Genomic DNA, 20,162 nt, shown 5'->3' on the forward strand with positions numbered 1-20,162 from the left:
CAAAACATCTCAATTTGTGTTTGCGAAAAGAGGTCTTACAGGTTTGGAACAACATAAAGGTGAGTAGTTAATGACACAATTTTATTCTTTGGGTAATCTAACTCTTCAAATCATCCTTTTACATGGTTGGTTACTTTTTCTTTGCAATGTGTTCCAAGCAAAACAGAACTCTTAAAGTGGAGAGAGTCTGTTCCTGCTCAAAGTATAAAGACAAGCGTGTTGAAATTTACTTGGTAATATTAATACAATTTATGAATGCATTCGACTTTTTGTATACTTGCACAAACTATTCTGGATTGCCACTTCATGTCCAACGTCAACCCGAGTCCTGAAGCGGAACCAGTCAAGAGCCATCGGTCTAAATTATGGGGTTCAAAGACTCCAGTATCTTTGCATAATCAAAATGAGAAAGAAGATAGAGAGGGGGAAAGAGCAAAAAAAGAACAGCACCAATCTTTCCCACAGCAAGTAACACGAGAGACTGAGGAAGGGGTGTAAAGCCAGACAGACACCCAGACAGTGTGTGTGTTTGTGTGTGTGTGTGTGGTATGAGGGAGAATGGTGTTTCTCCTGCTGATCAGACACTGGCCTTGGCACCCAGCGCTGAAAACCATGCCAATGTCGGCTGAGCAAATTCCGAGCCCCCGAGGAAAACAACAAACGGGTCTGTTGTTCGGACCCAGATTGCTGTGTGACCACGAAGGACACAGATTCCAGGTCTGTACCGACTGAACTGAGCCGGTCTCTCACATCACTTCTTGGATCTGGTCTTCGGTTAACGTGCTAACTGAATGGTACTAACCGCCTAACTGGCTTTTCTCTTCTAGATCTTCATCAATTTTATGTTGTCAAAACTTTTCTCCATCCATTTGGCTCTGGACCGTCAACAGTGCACTGATTTGATGACAGATTTCCAGATCTGCAAGGAAAGAAAGTCCTCGCTCCCTTTCAAATCTCATTTATCAAAATATGCTTTGTATAGTTACATTTGTCCCCTTAAGCAACCTTAATTGCAGCCTCTGGTCAGCTTGGCACACAACAAGGAGAGAATTATACATTATTTTTCATGTGGTTGTTGAGACAGTCATGCATTGGTTTATTCAATTTCGGTACAATAGGTCCCTACTGCCACATTTTTAATCACTTTTATTATTCTCACACTCAAACTTCTCAACAGGTCCTAAATTTGCTTTTTTGTCTCATCTTCATGAAGACCAGAGAAAAACACAGTCATAAATCTAGAAGTCAACACAAATCTGTTCTCTTTAAATTCACTTTTTTCCCGTTTCTCCTGCGTCATATCATATGCGAGACAGAAAACTTACAATCGACCAATTCCAATCCAAAAAGAGACCACATATGTTGTTCAGTTACGTCTATAAATAATTACAATTTTGGCTAGTTATTGGGTTGTCTGAATGATTAGTCAACTAGTCGTATCTACTGCCGAATGGATAAAACTCATTAAAGCTAAACATTTAAATCCAGATAAACTTGAATAACCAACCATTTGATTTGTAGGCCAACTAGTTAGTCCTCCTGCTTAAACATAATCCAACAAAAACCATGCTTGATCATCTCAAATCCTCTCATAACAGTAGCTGACTGTAATTCAAAATATTCATGTGTTAATGGAAAAAGACAACTTACAGAAAAAGCAATCAAAGCGCCTCAAATTTATGAAGACTTAAAGTTACCTTATGTCTTGTCATCAGTCTGTAGAAATTTATTTTAGGACTGAGTACTAATAGAAATAAAATGTAATCATTCATCTCTGCAAACAACACACCATCTTGAAAATGTCTCAAAAATACACAGCTGCACGCATATTTTAGGAAGGGGGTTCCTCCGATATTTGGAGCTCCCTGGCAATAAAATATCTGAAAACTCTTGACATAGGTGGATTACTTAGTAACCTTAGAAGTACAGAAATGTTTACTGGAATCAAACGCATTATGAAATGGTCATTCAGGGCAAGACAGATGATCCATCACCGTTCACACCCTGAAATATAAAACAAAACAGGTTGATGCTGGCGTACAGGCCACTTCCACGCAAACCACATTGCGATGCAGACCTTCATTTGATACGTTCAGCAATTTATATCTGGCAAAAATGAAAAACGATCTGAAATGTCTCCACAGAGTAGCATGTGCAGATGAAGTAGTATAGAGGGAGGATTGTATTTCAAGATTACATTTAACAGCGAGGCTGCTGGCTGAAAACTTGTGGACTTAATCAGAAAACGCAGCGGTGTGGCAAGTAAACAGTCAAAATAATAAAACGCAAATAAATAAATGTGTTATATAAAGCCTCAAAGGTCAGCTCGATGTGATTTGTCACCCAAAAAGTTTTTCATAACGTAATTTAACAGTGCATTTGTTTTTTGGTTTTTTCCAAATGCTGGCAGCAACTGTATCCCTCATAATGACCAAAAAATATTTGACCGGTTCCCGTTCTCTGTTTTCTGCACTGTGGATCTTTTCTTCTTTCAAAAAATGCCCATAGGAGGTCCAGGAGATCTGATCCAGTTTGAAATCGATTGAGAGCAATTTAACGGAAAACAAGCTGGTCAGGTCCGATCTTGTGTAACCCAAGCTGTATCTCCAGCAAGGAGCACGAGTGTCGCTGCCAACTGAAAAGCCCCGTTTTGACACACATCAGTGAACTGGGATGTGTTATCCTCCAAAGGCAGATATTTACTGCTCGCTCAGGACCACTTCTCAGCCAGTTAATTAGCGCTCTGTGCATTGGGTGATACCCTGCAGCCCGCGGACCGATTTCTCCACTCGCAGCAGATGTGCGCGCTCACACACGGACACACAAACCAACACGCATGCTATCAGCCAAATAACACACACAGACACCAAATCATTCAGGAAAAGACACACAGGCTGAGTAACTCAATCCTCCAAACATAAAAGTGACAAGGGGACCATTAAAATAGAAATGTGACAGCAGAGACATGCCACACATTCCAACTGTTTGCTATTACCAACAGCGGCCAGCAATTCATCTTAATTTTCGATGCCACTTGCTTTTGAAACGAAGTTGAAACAATCTCAAATAGAGCAATCGGTAAAATGAATACACTCTTATGAGATGGGACAACAGCTGTAGTGTTTCCCCACACCACCAGTGTTTTGGGCTCCCAACAATACAAAGACTTATTGTCAGCAAAGCCTGAGAAAGCGGGTAAGCTGGGTGCTGCAGATCTGTGGGAGAATGTCTTGCGGCCTGTCAGTGTTTGCAAACAACAATCGAATCCTCTGAAACAGGCCGAGTGTTGCCGAGTTCACCCCAAAATGACAATTCTGCCATCATTTACTCACCCTCGAGTCGTCAGAGCTTTTCATCTTTCCGAACATAAATGAAGATATTTTTCATAAAATCTGAGAGATTACCGCCCCTCCGCTAGAAAGAATCAATGGGTTTTGTTCTGGTGCATCAAATAAAGTGTGGCTGAACGTGCGTTTATGCTCGCCGATTAATCTTTACATGAATAAATGCCTAAATTAAATCTGTTCATCATATAAACAGATCATGTCTCTTCAGAACAGTTGGATTAATCCCCAACTCGTATATTTATTTTTTTATATATATATATATATATATATATATATATATATATATATATATATATATATATATATATATATATATATATATATTATATATATATATATATACACACACAAGACATCTTTATGAATGTTTTGAAGAGTTTACGTATCAGGTTTTATCAAAAATGTCCTCATTTGTGCTCTAAATTTCATACAGGTTAGAAATGACATGGGATGACAATTTTCATTTTGGGGTGATATAAATAATTGGTGCGCGTTTTTTGTATCTCAGCAAAGTTCTGAAGACGTGGTCGTATTTACCATTCTTCGATGAAATTCTGCAGAAGAGAAAAGCAAGAAAAAAAGTTCCTTAAACATTTTGTGCTCATGAAAGCGTGACAAAATTTATCTAAAGTGTGTATAACCTAAAGAAATGGATAGAAACTATGGTTTGTTCTTGTTTTCTTTATTTTTATGTATACGTGTCGATAACAGAACAGCTATCGATGCACAGCTTTAGGAAATTTCGTTCTATTCTGATTAAAGCTGCAGCAGCCAGAGGAGCGGAAATAGCTGTAGACAAAAGTTTGCCTTAAAAGGTACTTTGGATTTAGGAAACCTCTTAAATTCTGACATCATTCACTCTCCCATAATATTATTACAAACCTGTATGACTTGCTGCCACCTGCTGAACATATGTGACGAACACGATCAGATATAGATATGTATACAGATATCATGTTTGGGTCCCCACTGACTTCCATTTCATGAATGGACCACTATACGATGATGATCGGAGGTATAAAGCGAGTATTAGGTTGGTTTTAGTACAAAGGGCTCGTCCCAGTTGTTGGCCAGTACGATGACGGGAAGTGTTAAGCCAGTGTAATGTTACGGCTTGTACAGAGCGGGCGGCAGGTTTATTCTGGCGGTTATCCAGGGTGAGGAAGGGAAGTGTTAAGCGAGTTTCGGGTTACCTCTTGCACAGAGCGGGCAGCAGGTTTGTCCTGGTGGTTGGCCAGAATGAGGAAGGGAAGCGTGCAGAGCTGCGGATGCTGCAGGGCCGAGTGGAGCTCCGTACGCGCCACCTCCAGGTCCTCCTCCGACGAAGCGCTGTCCAAAACAAAGACCACCCCCTGAGAGCCCTGGTAGTACCGGCTCCAGTACTTTTTAATTGAATCCGCTCCTGCGACACAAACCACATGATTTCACACCATCAGGATCGCAGCGAGGAAGTCATAACATTTAATACACACATTAACCCCTCCGCCGGAAAAGAGCTGGTTTTCCCGTCCGACACAAGCGAAGCTCTAAAGAAGAAGCGCAACGAGAAACTTTCTGGCAATCGAGCGGGGAAACGGACTACAGCGCCGAGTTTCGACACAGCATCATTGCTGGAATGCATTTGGTGAGGACCCTGACCTCCTTTTTCAAAAATCATTGCGGATATTGCATTATGTATTTTTATGACTTCAAGAACGCATGCCAACTCGCACTCTCGCTCGGGGAGGCCTGTGGGAAAAGCCGTGTCCAAACGAAGAGCGCTCGACGCAACAGCGTTTCTTTAAAGTCGACCCTGAGAGCATATTAAAATGGTTTCTTCTGATGGCCAGTCTACAGCACAGTTCAAATGGGCCCACTTTTACAGTGAACATATGGTTTCTCTTGTGCACAGCAATTTGGGGGTACAAAAATGTGGCCACCAAGACACACAAGAGCAGCATGGCTTTGGTTAAAGTGAGTCACTGCGGGGCCTGTACCCTAACCGTGAAAAAACAGAGGCCGGTCTGTCTATACCTCTCGTTCCTCGTGAGTCTCGCGAATGGAATTCGTCGCATTAATCACTAGCATGCCTCGCGCGCATCACGTCCTACGACGAGGACTCCTTACAAAAAAGTAGCTTCGTCTCTCCGTTTTCCTCCGGAGGTATGAAATAATAAACAGAATGCTATTCGAAAAGGTGCCGTCTTAAATCAATGCCAGACAGTAATCGACAGCTTTATTCAAAGCTCTTGAAGTCCGGCCAAGACGTATAAGCTGTTTGCTTGACACTAAGCAGCTGCGCGATCCTTTTTTCCCCCTCGCTAAACACACTGGACGCGAGTTTAATGGTTCCACTTCCAAACTTCTAAGCCTTTGTCACACCACAAATTGAGCTCTTAGTCATGCCTCGCCAAATTATCAGCACTAAAACTGCTCTAGAGGTCTCGGTTCACGTTTGGAACAGACTCCACCTATCAGATCGCGTTTCAGAGCTCGACTCCCCGATATCGTCGCCGCGTATGATGTACAATGTAATACTTCCAGTTCTCATTAGGTATTATCCATTGCGGTATTCGCCAACAGCTTTCCAACCGCTGACATGCAAGCCTGACAGCAACAGCACTCGCCGGCCAAGGAAATAATAATGTTTTCTGCAGATGTTTAGACAATTTGTGACTCACAATAAATATTTGGGATCCTCACAGACAGGCCATGTCCGAGGCTGACTCATCTAATTAACAGGCGTTTGATCTGTCTTACCAAGCACTATTAACGAATAATCACTCGGCCTGATATTTCTTTCCTATACGGCCCGGCTTTTCCAATACACAACGAAATGCCATCGCTCTCAAATGAGCACTTTTTTACTCAAAGTCTCCATCTACTGGCTGTGAAGGGACAATCAAAACGCTGGGAGGTCCCGGCCCTCGGTTTACTTTCATTTCGAACGCATAAACACGTGCATTAAGATGAAAACAATGTGACGGAACAAAACAGCATTTATCAGCAACGGGCCGGTGCATGTGATAATGCAACTAAAGCACATTTTCGCAGAAATCATTACATCATGGCCGTGCTCCAGAAAACAAAGAGAGAGAGCCTGCTAAGTGCTTTCAGATGGCCGCCGCGAGATGGTAAACGCGAGCGCATGGGGCTCCCTTCTCGGCTGCGTCTGTCAGATCGCACAGGGTGTCATCGTGACACTGATGGGAAACGCACGCAGACAGCGCGGCGCTTTGAACGTCTCCCGGCTTCCTGAGATCACTCAGGCAGACCCAAAACACGGGCCAGACGGGCAGACCAAGCAATAACAGGCGAGAACGCTGAACCGTCTCGATGGCCGCGGAGGAAGCGGCGGGAGAGCGGCGTGTCAAGACGGCGCGCAGCCTCCATCAATAAAGTGTGACATGAGCCTTCCGCGTCAGGTTCAAGGTTAATGTCCCAGCCGTAACCCTACACTGATGTTTTTGGGGAAAAAGAGGTCGCGCTCCGCAGGCCCCTGACACTGAGCTGAACTCGTTGGAGGTCTGCAGGAACGGTTTCAAAAGCGCTTAAAAGGAAAACAGGACATAATTATACCGGTTTTCAAGGAGAATTCAGAGCTTCATCAATTTCAAGGCGATCTCCCTGTCCTATAAGAGTTCGCTTTTACTTTCTTCTGTGTGAAAGACTTTTCTTCTTTTACTCTGAAACTATCTTTTAGTGTTAGGGTAGGTTTTGGAGTCGGTAGAGTGTTGATATTCTTTTCACAGTCAGTATGTAGTATGCTGTGGACTACTAATGACTGCTAGTTGACATGTAGTTATAAGTTACTTCATGTAGTATGTGTAAAATGTGTAAAATGGAGTAAAACTTAAATTAGTTATATTTATTTTCTGTGTGTACAAAGAGTACAACATTCAGGTTGAAGCACCGACATCTTTCATACTTCTCCGCAGCTTGACAGTGTAATGGTTTGGCAGTCAGACCGTTTTCAGCCAAAATATCTTTAATTGTGTTCCCAAAGATGAACAAAGCTTTTATGTGTTTGGAACGACGTGGGGGTGTGCGATTAATGACACAATTTTCATTGTTCATAAACCAGAAAGGCCTTTTCTTGCTTAGCTAAAATACAGAATTGAGTGAAAAACATTCTCTCTGACGTTTAAAAAGTTTTAAATACTGTTTTTTTTCTTAATCATTGTGGTTTATTTTATAGTTGGCTTCATTTAATTTTCCGTCTATTTTAATCCTGACATCCAACTTAAATAGTTTGTTTAGTACTATTTTTGTGACTGAAGTTCAGAACCACATCCAAACTTTCAGTATCTTCATTCCTGAGGAACCCATTGGTGAACCCATAGGCTTCGATACTCATGACTAGATGGAAACGCCTCTCTTTAATCCCAGCCATTTTTTCTCCTCACCTATCTAGCCATCTCTTGCCCTCGGGGTCCCCGCATCCTCAACACCCTCTTATTCCTGTCATCACTCACTCATTTTAAAGACAGATTCAAAGCCTCAGCCCATCACTCATACGAAAAGGGAAACGCGGGCCAAGATGGCTCTGGGTTCATTGAGCGAGTGACATCTGAAACATTTCCTTTGCGTGCCGCATCCAAGCACCGGCGTTTCCTGGGGTTCAATTTACCTTGAAGAGAAAACTATTAGTCATCAAAGAAATGAGTTTGCGTCCTTTCTGGTCGGGCCCTCATGTAACATCTGTGTCAAATTACATTCATATTCGTCATGATATGTCAGGTGATATGTTGCCAAAGTTTACTTTTCAAAAGATCACACGTTAAAAATAATGGCTTGAAATGTTGTTACAGATGTGTCCGCAGATATTCGCTAATGGCTCAATTACATAACGCTCATTTCTTTGTCTGGACTGATTCATTTACTCCTACGTACACAGACCTGAAAGCACTTCTTACACTAATATTCAAAAGTATGGGGTAGGTAAGATTTTTGTTCGGTAAGGACACATAGTAAAGACATTCAATCTTGAAAATGACTTATATTTCATATAAATGCCCTATGATGCAAGAAAATCAGGTTTACAATGAAAACGTAAACTGACAAGAAATCATTATATCAGAACGACTTCTGAAGGATCACGTGACACTGGACGAATGATGCTGAAGACTCTTATAGTTTCTGCTTCTACTTAGTGTCTGTAAACATGCACAACGAAACTAAAACAACAATAGTTGACCTTTTCAGAGGTCTGTTGCACAAATGCTGTGAAATGTAATGTGGCGTGACTCCCCAAAAAACAACTAAATATCATGATTTTAAAACAACTAAACAGCGCACACTCGCATTGTTTTGTGAGGAAAATCAGTTGATGGTTGACGATGAATCGTCTTAGAACTTGGCATCGGTCTTTTAAGAAGACCTTATTTTATTTGTCATAAAAGTAGCATTCTCATGAACAACAGAGAGCATTTACCTCCGAGTTCCTTGACATTTAAAATGGCATTCTGGAACGGGACGGCTTTAATGCTAAAACCTGCGAATAAAAGTTGAACAAGATTAACAACCGCAGCCACGAGGAGTCATTAAAACACCTCCACTGCTACATGACCGAGACTTAATGACTTTAAAAGAGAAAAGCTGTGTTTGTGTTTGGTCTGGTCCTGCTCTATGATGGTGGGCTGACCTGTGGTAGGGACGATGTTGTCTGTTGCCTCACTGCAAAGTCTGGAGAGCAGGCTGGTCTTCCCAGAACCCGTCAGACCGATACAAACCACGTCATATTCTGGTCTGGGAGGAGGAGGTCCTTTACAGCACAACGTCCTGAAACACTGAAGACGGGACAAAGACGGGGAGGAAGGAAAGTAAGAAAATTTACAACAGTTTAGATGCAAACGTCCCACTCGTGTTTGTGTTTATGGGTTTTCTTGCGCTCGGCCGTTCTTCGCCAGAAAGGCTGCGGGTGTATGCGTGTGTCACTCTAGAAGCAGAAACACATCTCAAAGACATCTGACATCTGTTGACACCATCTGTTTGAGGAAAAGTTACTGCGGAAGAAAAAAAAACGAAGTCTACCGCACAGTGCCTCCATTGAAATCATATGGGCCGAAAGGCACCGCGGTGTTCTGGGATAAGCAAGCACCCCTATATATTTCCGCCAAAAAAACAGCCCTGTTTTCTGTAAGCCGCTGTCAGAGCCCTTCGGTTGACGTCATGACATTGAGTGATAAAGCAAATAAAAAATTGGCCAATAAATTTCAGCAGAGTGGAGCACGACTAACCGCCAAAACACACACACACATAAAGAAAGCCCATAACATTGCTTAAACCGATCACATCAGATCAAACGCTTCCTACTATACGCTCTACGCAAGGAAGATCAAAGCATGCTTGACGTACACATTGTGCGAGGAGGAGGCATTGTGTTGCGTTACGATGGTACGGGTAATACGCTCAGGCCCCTTTAGAGCAAAAACAAACCGATATTTTGTATCATACTCTTCCCTTTCTGTCTGAAGGGTTTGTTTGAGTTACAAAGATCATTTCACATCTGAAGGTATAGCTAGGTCTAAACGGAGGCTCATAATAACCTGCAAAACTTTCTACTGCCTACAGAGCATCCTGACCCAGATAGACCCTCAAAAGTGATTGACTTGGACCTCTTCATAGGCCAAAACTCAAAAAAGATGTTGTTAAAAAAAACGAAATTGGACTTTAACGACCACAGAAACACACACTACACTAACATTAGAGAAAATGACCCATTTAAGTCATTTAAAAACATTTACTTTGAAAAGCATGTCTAGTTTTTGGCTGCTGTTTTAAATTGCTGTCTAGGTACACAACTAAAGTTTTGAATTAGGTCCATTTGTCTGTCGTTTTTTCATTTCAACACATTTCAATCAATCAAAGGTGGCAATACTTATTTTGAAATGTAGTCAAAAAGGAGAATATAAAGCACAACAAATACAGTTCTTCAGTGGCCTTGGTACTGGAAGCATCTTTCACATTAGAAGTTTTAAAAAGTTACTGTTAAAGAGTTAATCAAAAGAGAATGACAACATTACAGACTTTGATTTGAAAAATATGGATATCTAATTTAAGATTTGACTGATTGTTTTTTTGAAGAATCATGGGTAATGTAATTTCTGACTCGCATTCCCACTGTTAGACAATTTTATTTTTATTTTTTTTAAATAATGCAAGCTATTTTTTTTTCAACAAAAGAATAACCACTGATTACCCACCACAACTCAAAGTAGTCATTTAAATGATTTTCTAGTCACATAGTCAAATTCAGTCATTATTAAAACAAATTTCCATACAGAGAAAATGAATGGGATGAAACAGTCGCGCTCGATAACACTGACGATTCATCTAACTTTCTGAATGAGATCCATACGTCTACTATGCTATGAACAGTGCTTGAAAGACACAGTGTGTGAAACCAAGCCAGAAAGACGAGTCTCTTAATGAGATCATGAGAAGTGCACTGGAACAGGCCTTCCTTCATCCTCCCACGTGACACTGGAGCATGTAGAAGAGCAAAAACCGTGACCAATACGGCGAGAAATCATGACAATCTATAAATTAGTTCCTTCATTCATACATACATCATAAAGTCTGAACATGTGACTGCGAGGAAACTGTGTGTGTGTGTGTGTGTGTGTGTGTGTGTGGGTTTGGGGGGGTCTCTCTCTAAATTGAATACAGACTGAGTTTGTGTGTAGGGTTAGCAAACACTGCCCTCTAGTGGACACACAGAGCTTCACACCGATCCATAAACATCCTGTGGTCAACAAGCATCTGCCTCCACTGAAGGCCACTCAGAAGTATCCGTTTGTACTAATTAAATGCTTTTGCAAGCAACCCAAATATGTTACGACAGATTTACCAGCGCTCATTGTTTTTGAAATGAGGTGCATGTGGACCGAGTGCCCAAGAGCGACATTTTGAGACTATAATTTTGTTTTTGAAAAGTTACATGAAATCTTCGTCTTAATACATACCCTCGGTCTTTTTATGCTCGTTGGGTCTCATCATTTACCAATATCCCGCAGAACAAAACAGTTTTTTTGCGGAATGTGTTGGCTGATGTGAACCATCCTGTTTTCCAACCATCTGATGTATGGAGACCACTTTTCACAATCCAATCGATTCCCAATGGGTGAAATCAAGTCTCGCCCTACATTGTTTTTCCCAGTGAATATCCTGCTATTCTCTGAAATACTTCTCTGCTGACATAAACCCACTCTAAATAATATTACTAGATTTTCACATATTTTGAAGAAAAGGTGTGTCTTCGTTCGCTATTAAATAGGATAGCCACCATGATGCTAATGTAATGTTTTGGGCAATGTATTCTAGCTTAAAGTCAATGGCTAATATATTGGTTTAATGTGTTAATACTGTGTGTGCCGGGGGCTACTAGTTCATTTAAAAATGTTTACACTGTTGTCTTTAAGCAGAATGAAGCAGGCACATGATGTATCAGCTTTCCTTTAATACTACCTATTATTTGCCACCCGAGTACAGCAACTGCCCTACTTTCTCTCAAAAAGAGACAAAAACTAAATACAGCCTGCGGGGGTCCATGAAAACATTACCTCAAAACCCATATGCTTTCCATACTCATTCTCAATGATAAATGTAAGAAGCACTACAACAGACACAAGATGGCAGCACTAACAATGTTCCTGTCTGGATCAAACTGACATCCTTCGGTCTTCTGATGTGTATTAAAAGGCAAAGTATTCGGTCAAGACCTGAAGTTATCTTTGTAGGATTGCATAAGCACTCTATCATCCAGAACATCATCTTAGAAAGGAGACGGTAAAACAGGCCAGACCTGTAATTGGTGATCTAGGTTTCTAAAAGCCAGTAGGCAAAGATACCGCGGTGTTGTCAAGAATTTTTTTTTCTAGAAATGGAGAGCTGCTCTGATTCATGTACAAGCTTGTCAGCATGCATGAACCACTGACCAACTAAATAAGACCAAAAGTGGAAGTTGAACTATTGTTCAATTGCATGCATCAAGTGGACTATAAACACACCCTCTTCACCCAGTTAATCATGCATAGAGCAAATTACTCCATTATTACAACATCAATGGACTAATCTTTACACAGGTAGTGCAGGTGACGTTCCTGATACATCACTGATAATCACCGTCATAGGCTTCCACAACAGTACAAAGGGCTAGATCTACAAGCCAAAGTTCTGGAGGTCACAATGGACTGTGTCTGGTTTTACAAGCTCCGCAAGGCCCCAGAGGCATCTTCATCTGAGCGGAAAAAGACCACCCATGCCTGTGACGCCCAGCTTACTCTACTCCACAGTGCTTCCAGGTAAATATGGGCTGGGCCTAGTGCCAGCTGGAAAGACCAACAACAGGAAACAGGAAGAGTCTAAACTGTGATGGATGCCACAATCTGAGGACCGGGAGGAAGAGGTAGTCCCATGCCTGAAATGCACCAGGGACTTTCTGGCACACAATAAAAGCAAACGGCACCTGTTTGTTCTAGGATAAAGGTAAGGGTAAGTGGAAAAATCGTTTCATAAGACACAAGCAACTTCCAAGTTGATGACTTGCGTGACAAATATTTGAATCAAAAAAGATTAGAAGGCATATAAGTCGAGATTGGCTGTGGAAATGCTGATTCCCTGTAACCTAACAAAATTTTAGCCATTATCCAATTAAAGAAATATTCTGGGTTTAAGTTAAAGGGTAAATTTAGTTATTAATTAATCACTTAGTATGAAATACGTCATCTGAGTGCTCATTTGCCATCAGCGGTTCAACCGTAATATTATCAAGCTACGAGAAGCTACAAAGAAAACAAAAATGATTACTTAATTCAGTGATTCAGTCATTTGGTGTACACACATTACGCACGCGGTCTTGTATGTGTACACACTGTGTATTTTCCAACTGCGTATATAATGTGCATCCAATACGGTGCTACAGTGACATTAAGGTGCCAAATTAGCAAACAAAGTCATTATTTTTCTTTTCTTTTCTTACTAAAAGTATTCTCGTAGCTTCATATGGCGGTGGAACCACTGAAGTTTTTATACTTCTCTGCAGCTTGACATGTAATAGTTTGGAAGTCAATGGGACAGTCACAAGCCTCCCGGTTTTCATCAAAAAATGTCTTAACGACATAGGGGTAACTGATTAATAACAAACATTTTATTTTGGGGTGAAGCAACCTTTTAAGGTCAATTTTGCAAAGAAACATGCAAAGTTTGGGGTGGAAAGATTTATATAGGTTGCAATTATTTAACCTAAAATACAGTAAAAACAGCAATATTGTGAAATATTATTGTAATTTTGCAAAGCTTAATTTTTTATATCATTACACCAGTCTGCCACACAATCCTTTAGAAGACTGCTTCCCAAACCTGTCCTGGTGGACCGCTAGTCCTGTACATTTTGTATGTCTCCCTTATCTAATACACCTGATTCCACTCATCAGCTCATTAGTAGAGACTGCAAGAACTAAACTGGATGTTTCTGAACAGGGAGACATGCTAGGGCTCCTCCAGGACAGGTTTGGGAAGCACTGCTTTAGAAATCATTATGCTGATTTGCTGCTCAAGAAACATTTATCATTGATTTTTCTTTTGAGGATCCTTATATATATGAACATTTCCAACATGGTTTATACTAAACCTCATTGCAACCCAATACTTAAAATGACTATAAAAAATATTTGAACAGCTTTATAGATTAAGTTTCAACAGGAAAAAAAAAGTATGTAAATGTTAGGTTCCTGATTTCTGCTTTCAAAGCGTGTTTGACTTGCTTCCTTTCAAGTTACTTAAGGTGTATTATCATAACCTTAATTTTTGGCTTTTCTAAGGATTAAAAACTGGCTCAACAGTAAACTGAGAACTTTCACTTGGATTCATTGAGGTGATTGGATACACTGTGAATATCTCCTATATAGTGGAGCTCTGAGTCAATAGAGCGCATGGGGATTTGCACAGCATTAAAACTGCAGCAGGATAAAAGGAAGGGGCTCAACAATGCCCAGCTAAGCTGGAGCTCCCCCGCTGCTCCTGCACTGATGCCGTTAGGCTATAAATCTCCAGCGTTACCCCTCCTTCAGCATTTAAACATGTTGAATAACAGGCTCCAATCTCCAAACATCAGACAGAACACTTCAGATAACAGCGCTATTCTCAGCTCTTAGGAACCATCAAACAATCACATCGTGAACAAGGTCAAGCCGTGCCTTAAATAACCGCTGAATGGGGATTTTATTTAGACTTATTGAATAGCGAGTGACTGGCCAGCAAGAGATGGCTTGAGTTATGGCCCCTGAATCTGGAATGGCAAACCCAGTGCACTGGGAGCTCATACAGGAAGTTTCTTTTTGTTTTCCTATTCCGTGATGATTTACACCCAGTTCCCACCTTTGATGGGCTGTATTTGGAGTGGTATCCTGTTTGGTCTGACGAGGCTTCCAATTCCCAGCAGCTCCTGGGTCCCACTAACCCTACTGGACTGTGGGATATTCTGCGCTCGAGAGGAACTCTGCGACCCGACTGCCACATCCTGACTTATCAAAGCACGGAAGTGAAGCGCGCAGAATACATGGATAGCGTCTCCATTCCAACACCAGCCAGTCTCCAATGTGGGCCGCCGTCTGCCAGAGATGTCGTCCACCCTCTCGCTGTACCGTGTGGAATGAAGTGCAATCTAGTACTGAAAAACAAAACATACTGCTGGATGGGATCTTAGTCTATTCGTGATAGAGATAAGTCATGTTGTTGACCGATGATGACTAGTTGGTTGACTTTGGTACACTGTTTATCTGAACACAAGAATGCATGTTATTTAGTCGCATTAAACATGTCTGATCAAAGAGAGGTGACCTTAAAACCAGCCTAAATATACATAGCTTAGGGTTCAAACCTCCGATTACTCTGCACACTCTGAATTATCTAAAACTGCAAACAAACCAGAAGACTCAAGAACGAGTCAATATGCTCCGGAGTCTAAGGCTACGAATCCATGTCAACGGTCTTGGACTTGCTGGACCATGAATACCTGGACTTTGTGGTCTTGTCCGAGTCTAACGAAGCCAAGGCCACATGACCAAGACTATAGCTTCATGGTCTTATCAGACTTGAGACTTAAAGACCATAACCATATAGCGCTCTACTCTTCTAGTCTCGCTCCTGACTCTTGAATGAAATGGTCTCTACTACAGCACTGCGTATCTTAACATCAGTGTATTATATGTTCCCTGAATATTAAAAAAACCCCTGGATTCTTTGAGAAACTGAGGGCATTAGCATTCGGAGACACTCAAATGACCTTGTTTGGCACCAACAATCTTTTCACAGTCAAAGTCACTCAGATCACATTTCTGGCCCAGTCTGATGTTTGGGTTGGAAAACTGACCTGCTCAACCACTCAACCAAGTCTGCATATTTTGGGTTGCATGCATACTTTTGGATACAAACCGCTTTAACCTAGCCTCTGAACTAAGGTCATTTAGTGTGCCAAAGTGACACTAAAAACACTGCCTAACTGGTTTCACACCATAAACCACAGGTAAACAAAGAGAACTCTAGCCTAAGGGTTGGTTCTTTACAAGGTTGCTTAACATTACATGCTTGCATTCACTATCTTGACAAAATCTTAGCAATATGTCAATTATTTGACAATTTTGGGTTTGAACCTACAAGACCCCAGATCATGAAGAACTAGACAAAACTGTGCATGAATGGCAAAAGAATCTTTCAAATATTTGACCCCACTGTATTTGTAAGCAAGACTTTGACTTGCCCTTAATCCTAGATGCTGCATAAAGCTAGTCAATTACACCAGAACTGTAGATTTTTAGCCAGCTCTGATTATTTTTTACATGCAATATGCATCAGAGGATCGTGAACTATGTGTGGGTGGTCTGTGGCTGAGACAGAAGAACAGGTGCATGGTCTGTGGGCTTCTGTGCTCCAACTGAATGCTCTACTTTTTTCACTCAAGCAGTGAAGCCAGTCACGGCCTTCGATCAAACAGGGCTTGAGCCTGTTGAATAAACATGAGAGTGACTGTGACTAGTGACCTCAGAGCATCCATTAAGAGATCAGCCTGATAAACCGACTATTTAACACACCATTAGCACCGAAACTAGATCACACGGGGCACAAATGACCCACATTACACAAGCCTAAAGACCTCTTTTAGCCCATGTCTGTTTGTTTTGAGGCTACGTAAAAAGTTCACAAAATTCAGATATTCGCATTTGGGTCATTCTGTGTCAAATATCGGAAACTCTGAGTTTTGATTTTGTTAACATTTTCTCTGCAGAAAGACAAACACATACAGTGATGAAAGCCAAAATATTAAAAGCCAGAGAAGTCAATTTAATCAGTAATCCGCTATTTTGTAAAGGAGGCCCAAAATGACAATTCATAGCCAATTTGCAAGGGTTAAAAAAAAAACGACTTCAGAAAGCTAGCAGCATCATTATGTATTATACAATTCATTAATTGACTTTGGGAATATTTGTCAAAAAGCACTTTCTAATCGCACCATTACCATATACCAGCCACATAAACTCTTTAAACTAATAATATATAATTATTCAAATACGAAAATAAATAATTAAACAAGTCCTGACTAAGCAGAGAGATGTTCTTCATGTTGATTTTATCAGTGGGAGACATGAGGTCAGATCTTTTCAGGTCACCTCCTGACAAAACATAAAAGACAAAACTCTCATTATTAGTACTTCTTTTGATACACGATGCACTAAAGCTTTCTCCTGATTACAGGTTTTAACTTAAAGATGTAGAGCAGAGATGGAGTCCTAAAGAGACACCAATGAGAGGGACGGAGTACGTCCTGCAACTCGGCCCTAAGGGAAGGACCCTAGATATGTAACATGATTCAGCTCGCCACGAAGTGTCCAAACCCAGCGAGGAAATCCAATGACGCCTGGAGAAGATGAGACTTGTTGTTTCGCTCCACTGGCCCAATGACATACTGTGAGCGAAAGCCACGGGGCAGAACCACCAGGCAGATAATCGATCAGGACGAGCCCGAGAGTATAAACAGAGCTCAGGAGCTTCTGTGTCAAACCTCTCAATTTTATCCAAGCCGTGATAGTTTGAAAACACACCAGGGAGAAGGCCCCTCTAATTTTGGAGTGCCTGAGAGTTTCGGAAATCTAATACGCTTGAGCTAATTATAAAGCGTTTAGGAAGAGCAGAAATCGGTCTCCGCTGTTATAGGTTTGGAGTTCAATCGTAAGCACTGGTGCTGCAGACGCAACGGTATTAAGCGTTCAACAGATGGACGCAGAGATGATTGCTAAATCGCATCAGGGCATAATTTAGTCCAAAACCACAGGGCATTCGGTTCATGCGCAACTCTGGGATTACAACAGAAGATGCTTCAAAATCAGCCCTGCTGGAACCATCTTCTGGACATCAGCACACGGCATCCCATTCAAAACCCAACGTATGCTGGCCTGTTTTATCACTATTAAAGGATTCCATCAAAAAGTGTGCCTTTATATAGTAAAACATTGGATCTTTACCTCTAGTCACTGACTCGCTCTCTCGCTCAAACATACAGCCGAGCTCACAACTACTGCTGTTGCTTTTGGCAGTTAAACTCAAACCAAGGCTTTAATGCTCACCAGGGTGAAAGTTAAACAAACAATTCAAACACAATGTTCCCAGACACATATTTTCCATGAGCCAATATGATTTTTCACATAAAAATACAACCGTCAATGTACAATGAAACTTAAAAAACATAAGAATTCTGTCGTTTTAGCTTAATGGCTTTAACACGCCGGAATGGTCCATAAGAACAATGAATAGTCTTCGCCTTATTACATAAAATGCAATAGAACAGCACTAACCGTTAACATAAAATCAATTGCCATCGATCCAGATTCACTCACAATATCCATGTCCACAAGCTGTGATAATAAAAGTCCATTAAGTAAAACCAGAAGCTGCTTTTTTCTTTAGGTTAAAGAGATTTCACATAAAGATGGGTGAGTGGTATGACGGGTGACGGAAACGTGTCTGAAAGAGATGAGAGCAGCCGCTAACCATCATTTAGAAGAAAAAAAAAAGCAACAGCTCAAATGTTTGTGATCGGTAAGAATTAAAAAATTAAGAAATAAATTCAGTCTATTTAAAAAGCTGTATTTATTAGTATACAGTAATATTGTAATACTATTACAAAAAACTTTTCTAGTTTAATATATTGCAAAATAAAATGTATTTCTCTTATAAAAGATGAATTTTCAGCATCATTCTAATATGCTGCTTTACGGATCAAGAAATATTTATTTTTATTATCAATGTTTGTGATGTTTGTAATGTCTATTTTTGTGAAATATTCAATTAAACAAGACAATTTAAAATGATAAAGCTTTTGTAACAATGTTAAAGTCTTTAAGCAATTAGATGCATTACTGCTATATAAGAATATTATATATATATATTTTTTTTTATATAATTTTTTTGATTAAACAATGGTATACTAAACAAACTGCTCTTTCTTCAAAAAAACAACTTCAATTTTACTTTAAAACTTCTTTTGAATTACTGCTTATTGTGAACTATAATCAACATTGCATGCAAACAACTTTGTAAATTAACTTAGAAATTCTACAAATTCTTGTTAAAATATCATCATTTGCACGGTGGTTGTACAATTATTATTGAGTGATCACATGACTCGCAAGATGTTCATTCATGTTTATTTCATATTTCATATATCAACCTTTCAATGGTATTGTATAATAAAGAATTAAAAAAAAATTTAAAAAACACTCAAAAGCAAAACCAAATATATCAAACGCTAGAAAATTTAGTATCTGTTTTTCTGCTGATGATTACACGATTAATATGATTAAGTGATCGTCAGATTGATGGCAAAGGTAATCTAAAAATACGAAGCAGAAGTAGGAGAACTTGTTTTTAGGAAATATAAAACTCTTTCACTAATTAAACTAATGCCTCCACCTCTTCAACTACACGTCCTCTGTTCAAAACACCGCCTACCAAAAACACACGGTAGGAAGCATGGACTTTTTATCTCATGAAAAATAATTATCTTAACTGTTAAAAACAAGTAACCCGGCACACTTTCTGCTGACGCCTGACCTCAGTTAACCATTTAAGAAAGCTTCCTGTTTGGCTGTAAATTAGCTCGGCTGTCAGTAAAATGAATAACGTTCGCAAGGATTAGAAGAATACAGCAGCTGCATGCGATCCGGCCCGATTTAATGAGAGGGACGCCAAAAAACGGCTGCCGGACAAGTGCTTGAATACATTATGATTCCTTTCACAAATTAACCATAGAGTCAGGGAACAGAACGCAACACAATGGGATCATTGTTGCGCCGTTCGTTTCTAAATCAGCAGAGCCTGGACCAAATGAGGCCAGATCCATAATTAAACCGAGCTAAGATTCTGCCCCAATAACAGAAAACCACGGGGAAGAATGAAGTCAAACCTGAGCAGAACTCAAACCATTGGGCGCTGGTCTGGAAAAACATACCAGAGATACAATGATGTGGTTTCCATGCCAACTACAAAGGCACAGATTTAAGCTCCTCCCATTCCGGGGAGAGGGCAGCCTGACAGTGATAAAGCTTTCACTGACCACGCTAAAAGCTTTTTTTCTAAGCACGCTGTTGATGAAAAGGCCATCAAGTCTGTTTACAGTCGCGCGCTAGCTGTCAGCCGCGAATACACTCCGGCGTGGTTCGCTTCGGTCCGACCCGGTTCCCAGATTCCAGTGAAATAAAAGCAGGTCTTACCCCCAAGAAGTACAAGACCCTTCCTTTTCATAAAGCACCAGGTGAGTGAGAAACCGCATCCTCTTGTCCT

The 20,162-nt window shown here is 40.6% G+C and overlaps 1 protein-coding gene across 6 annotated transcripts in view; it reads right to left on the minus strand.

Annotated features, from left to right (window-relative positions):
• The window catches only part of arl15b (ADP-ribosylation factor-like 15b), a 33,960-nt gene that overhangs the window by 11,818 nt on the left and 1,980 nt on the right, over positions 1-20,162 (minus strand). For 3 of the 6 annotated variants that reach the window (XM_043250788.1, XM_043250787.1, XM_043250790.1), the window contains exons 2-4: positions 8,971-9,115; positions 8,761-8,820; positions 4,541-4,749 (exon numbers count right to left, since the gene is read on the minus strand). In XM_043250788.1, coding sequence (XP_043106723.1) covers positions 4,541-4,749; positions 8,761-8,820; positions 8,971-9,115 — 414 coding nt within the window. Of the gene's footprint in view, positions 1-1,982; positions 2,005-3,884; positions 3,902-4,540; positions 4,750-8,760; positions 8,821-8,970; positions 9,116-20,162 lie in introns of those variants that run through there. The other 3 variants (XM_043250791.1, XM_043250789.1, XM_043250793.1) reach the window with 2 other exon arrangements.

The sequence above is a fragment of the Puntigrus tetrazona genome, chromosome 10, assembly GCF_018831695.1.
Source record: "Puntigrus tetrazona isolate hp1 chromosome 10, ASM1883169v1, whole genome shotgun sequence".
Taxonomy (NCBI): domain Eukaryota; kingdom Metazoa; phylum Chordata; class Actinopteri; order Cypriniformes; family Cyprinidae; genus Puntigrus; species Puntigrus tetrazona.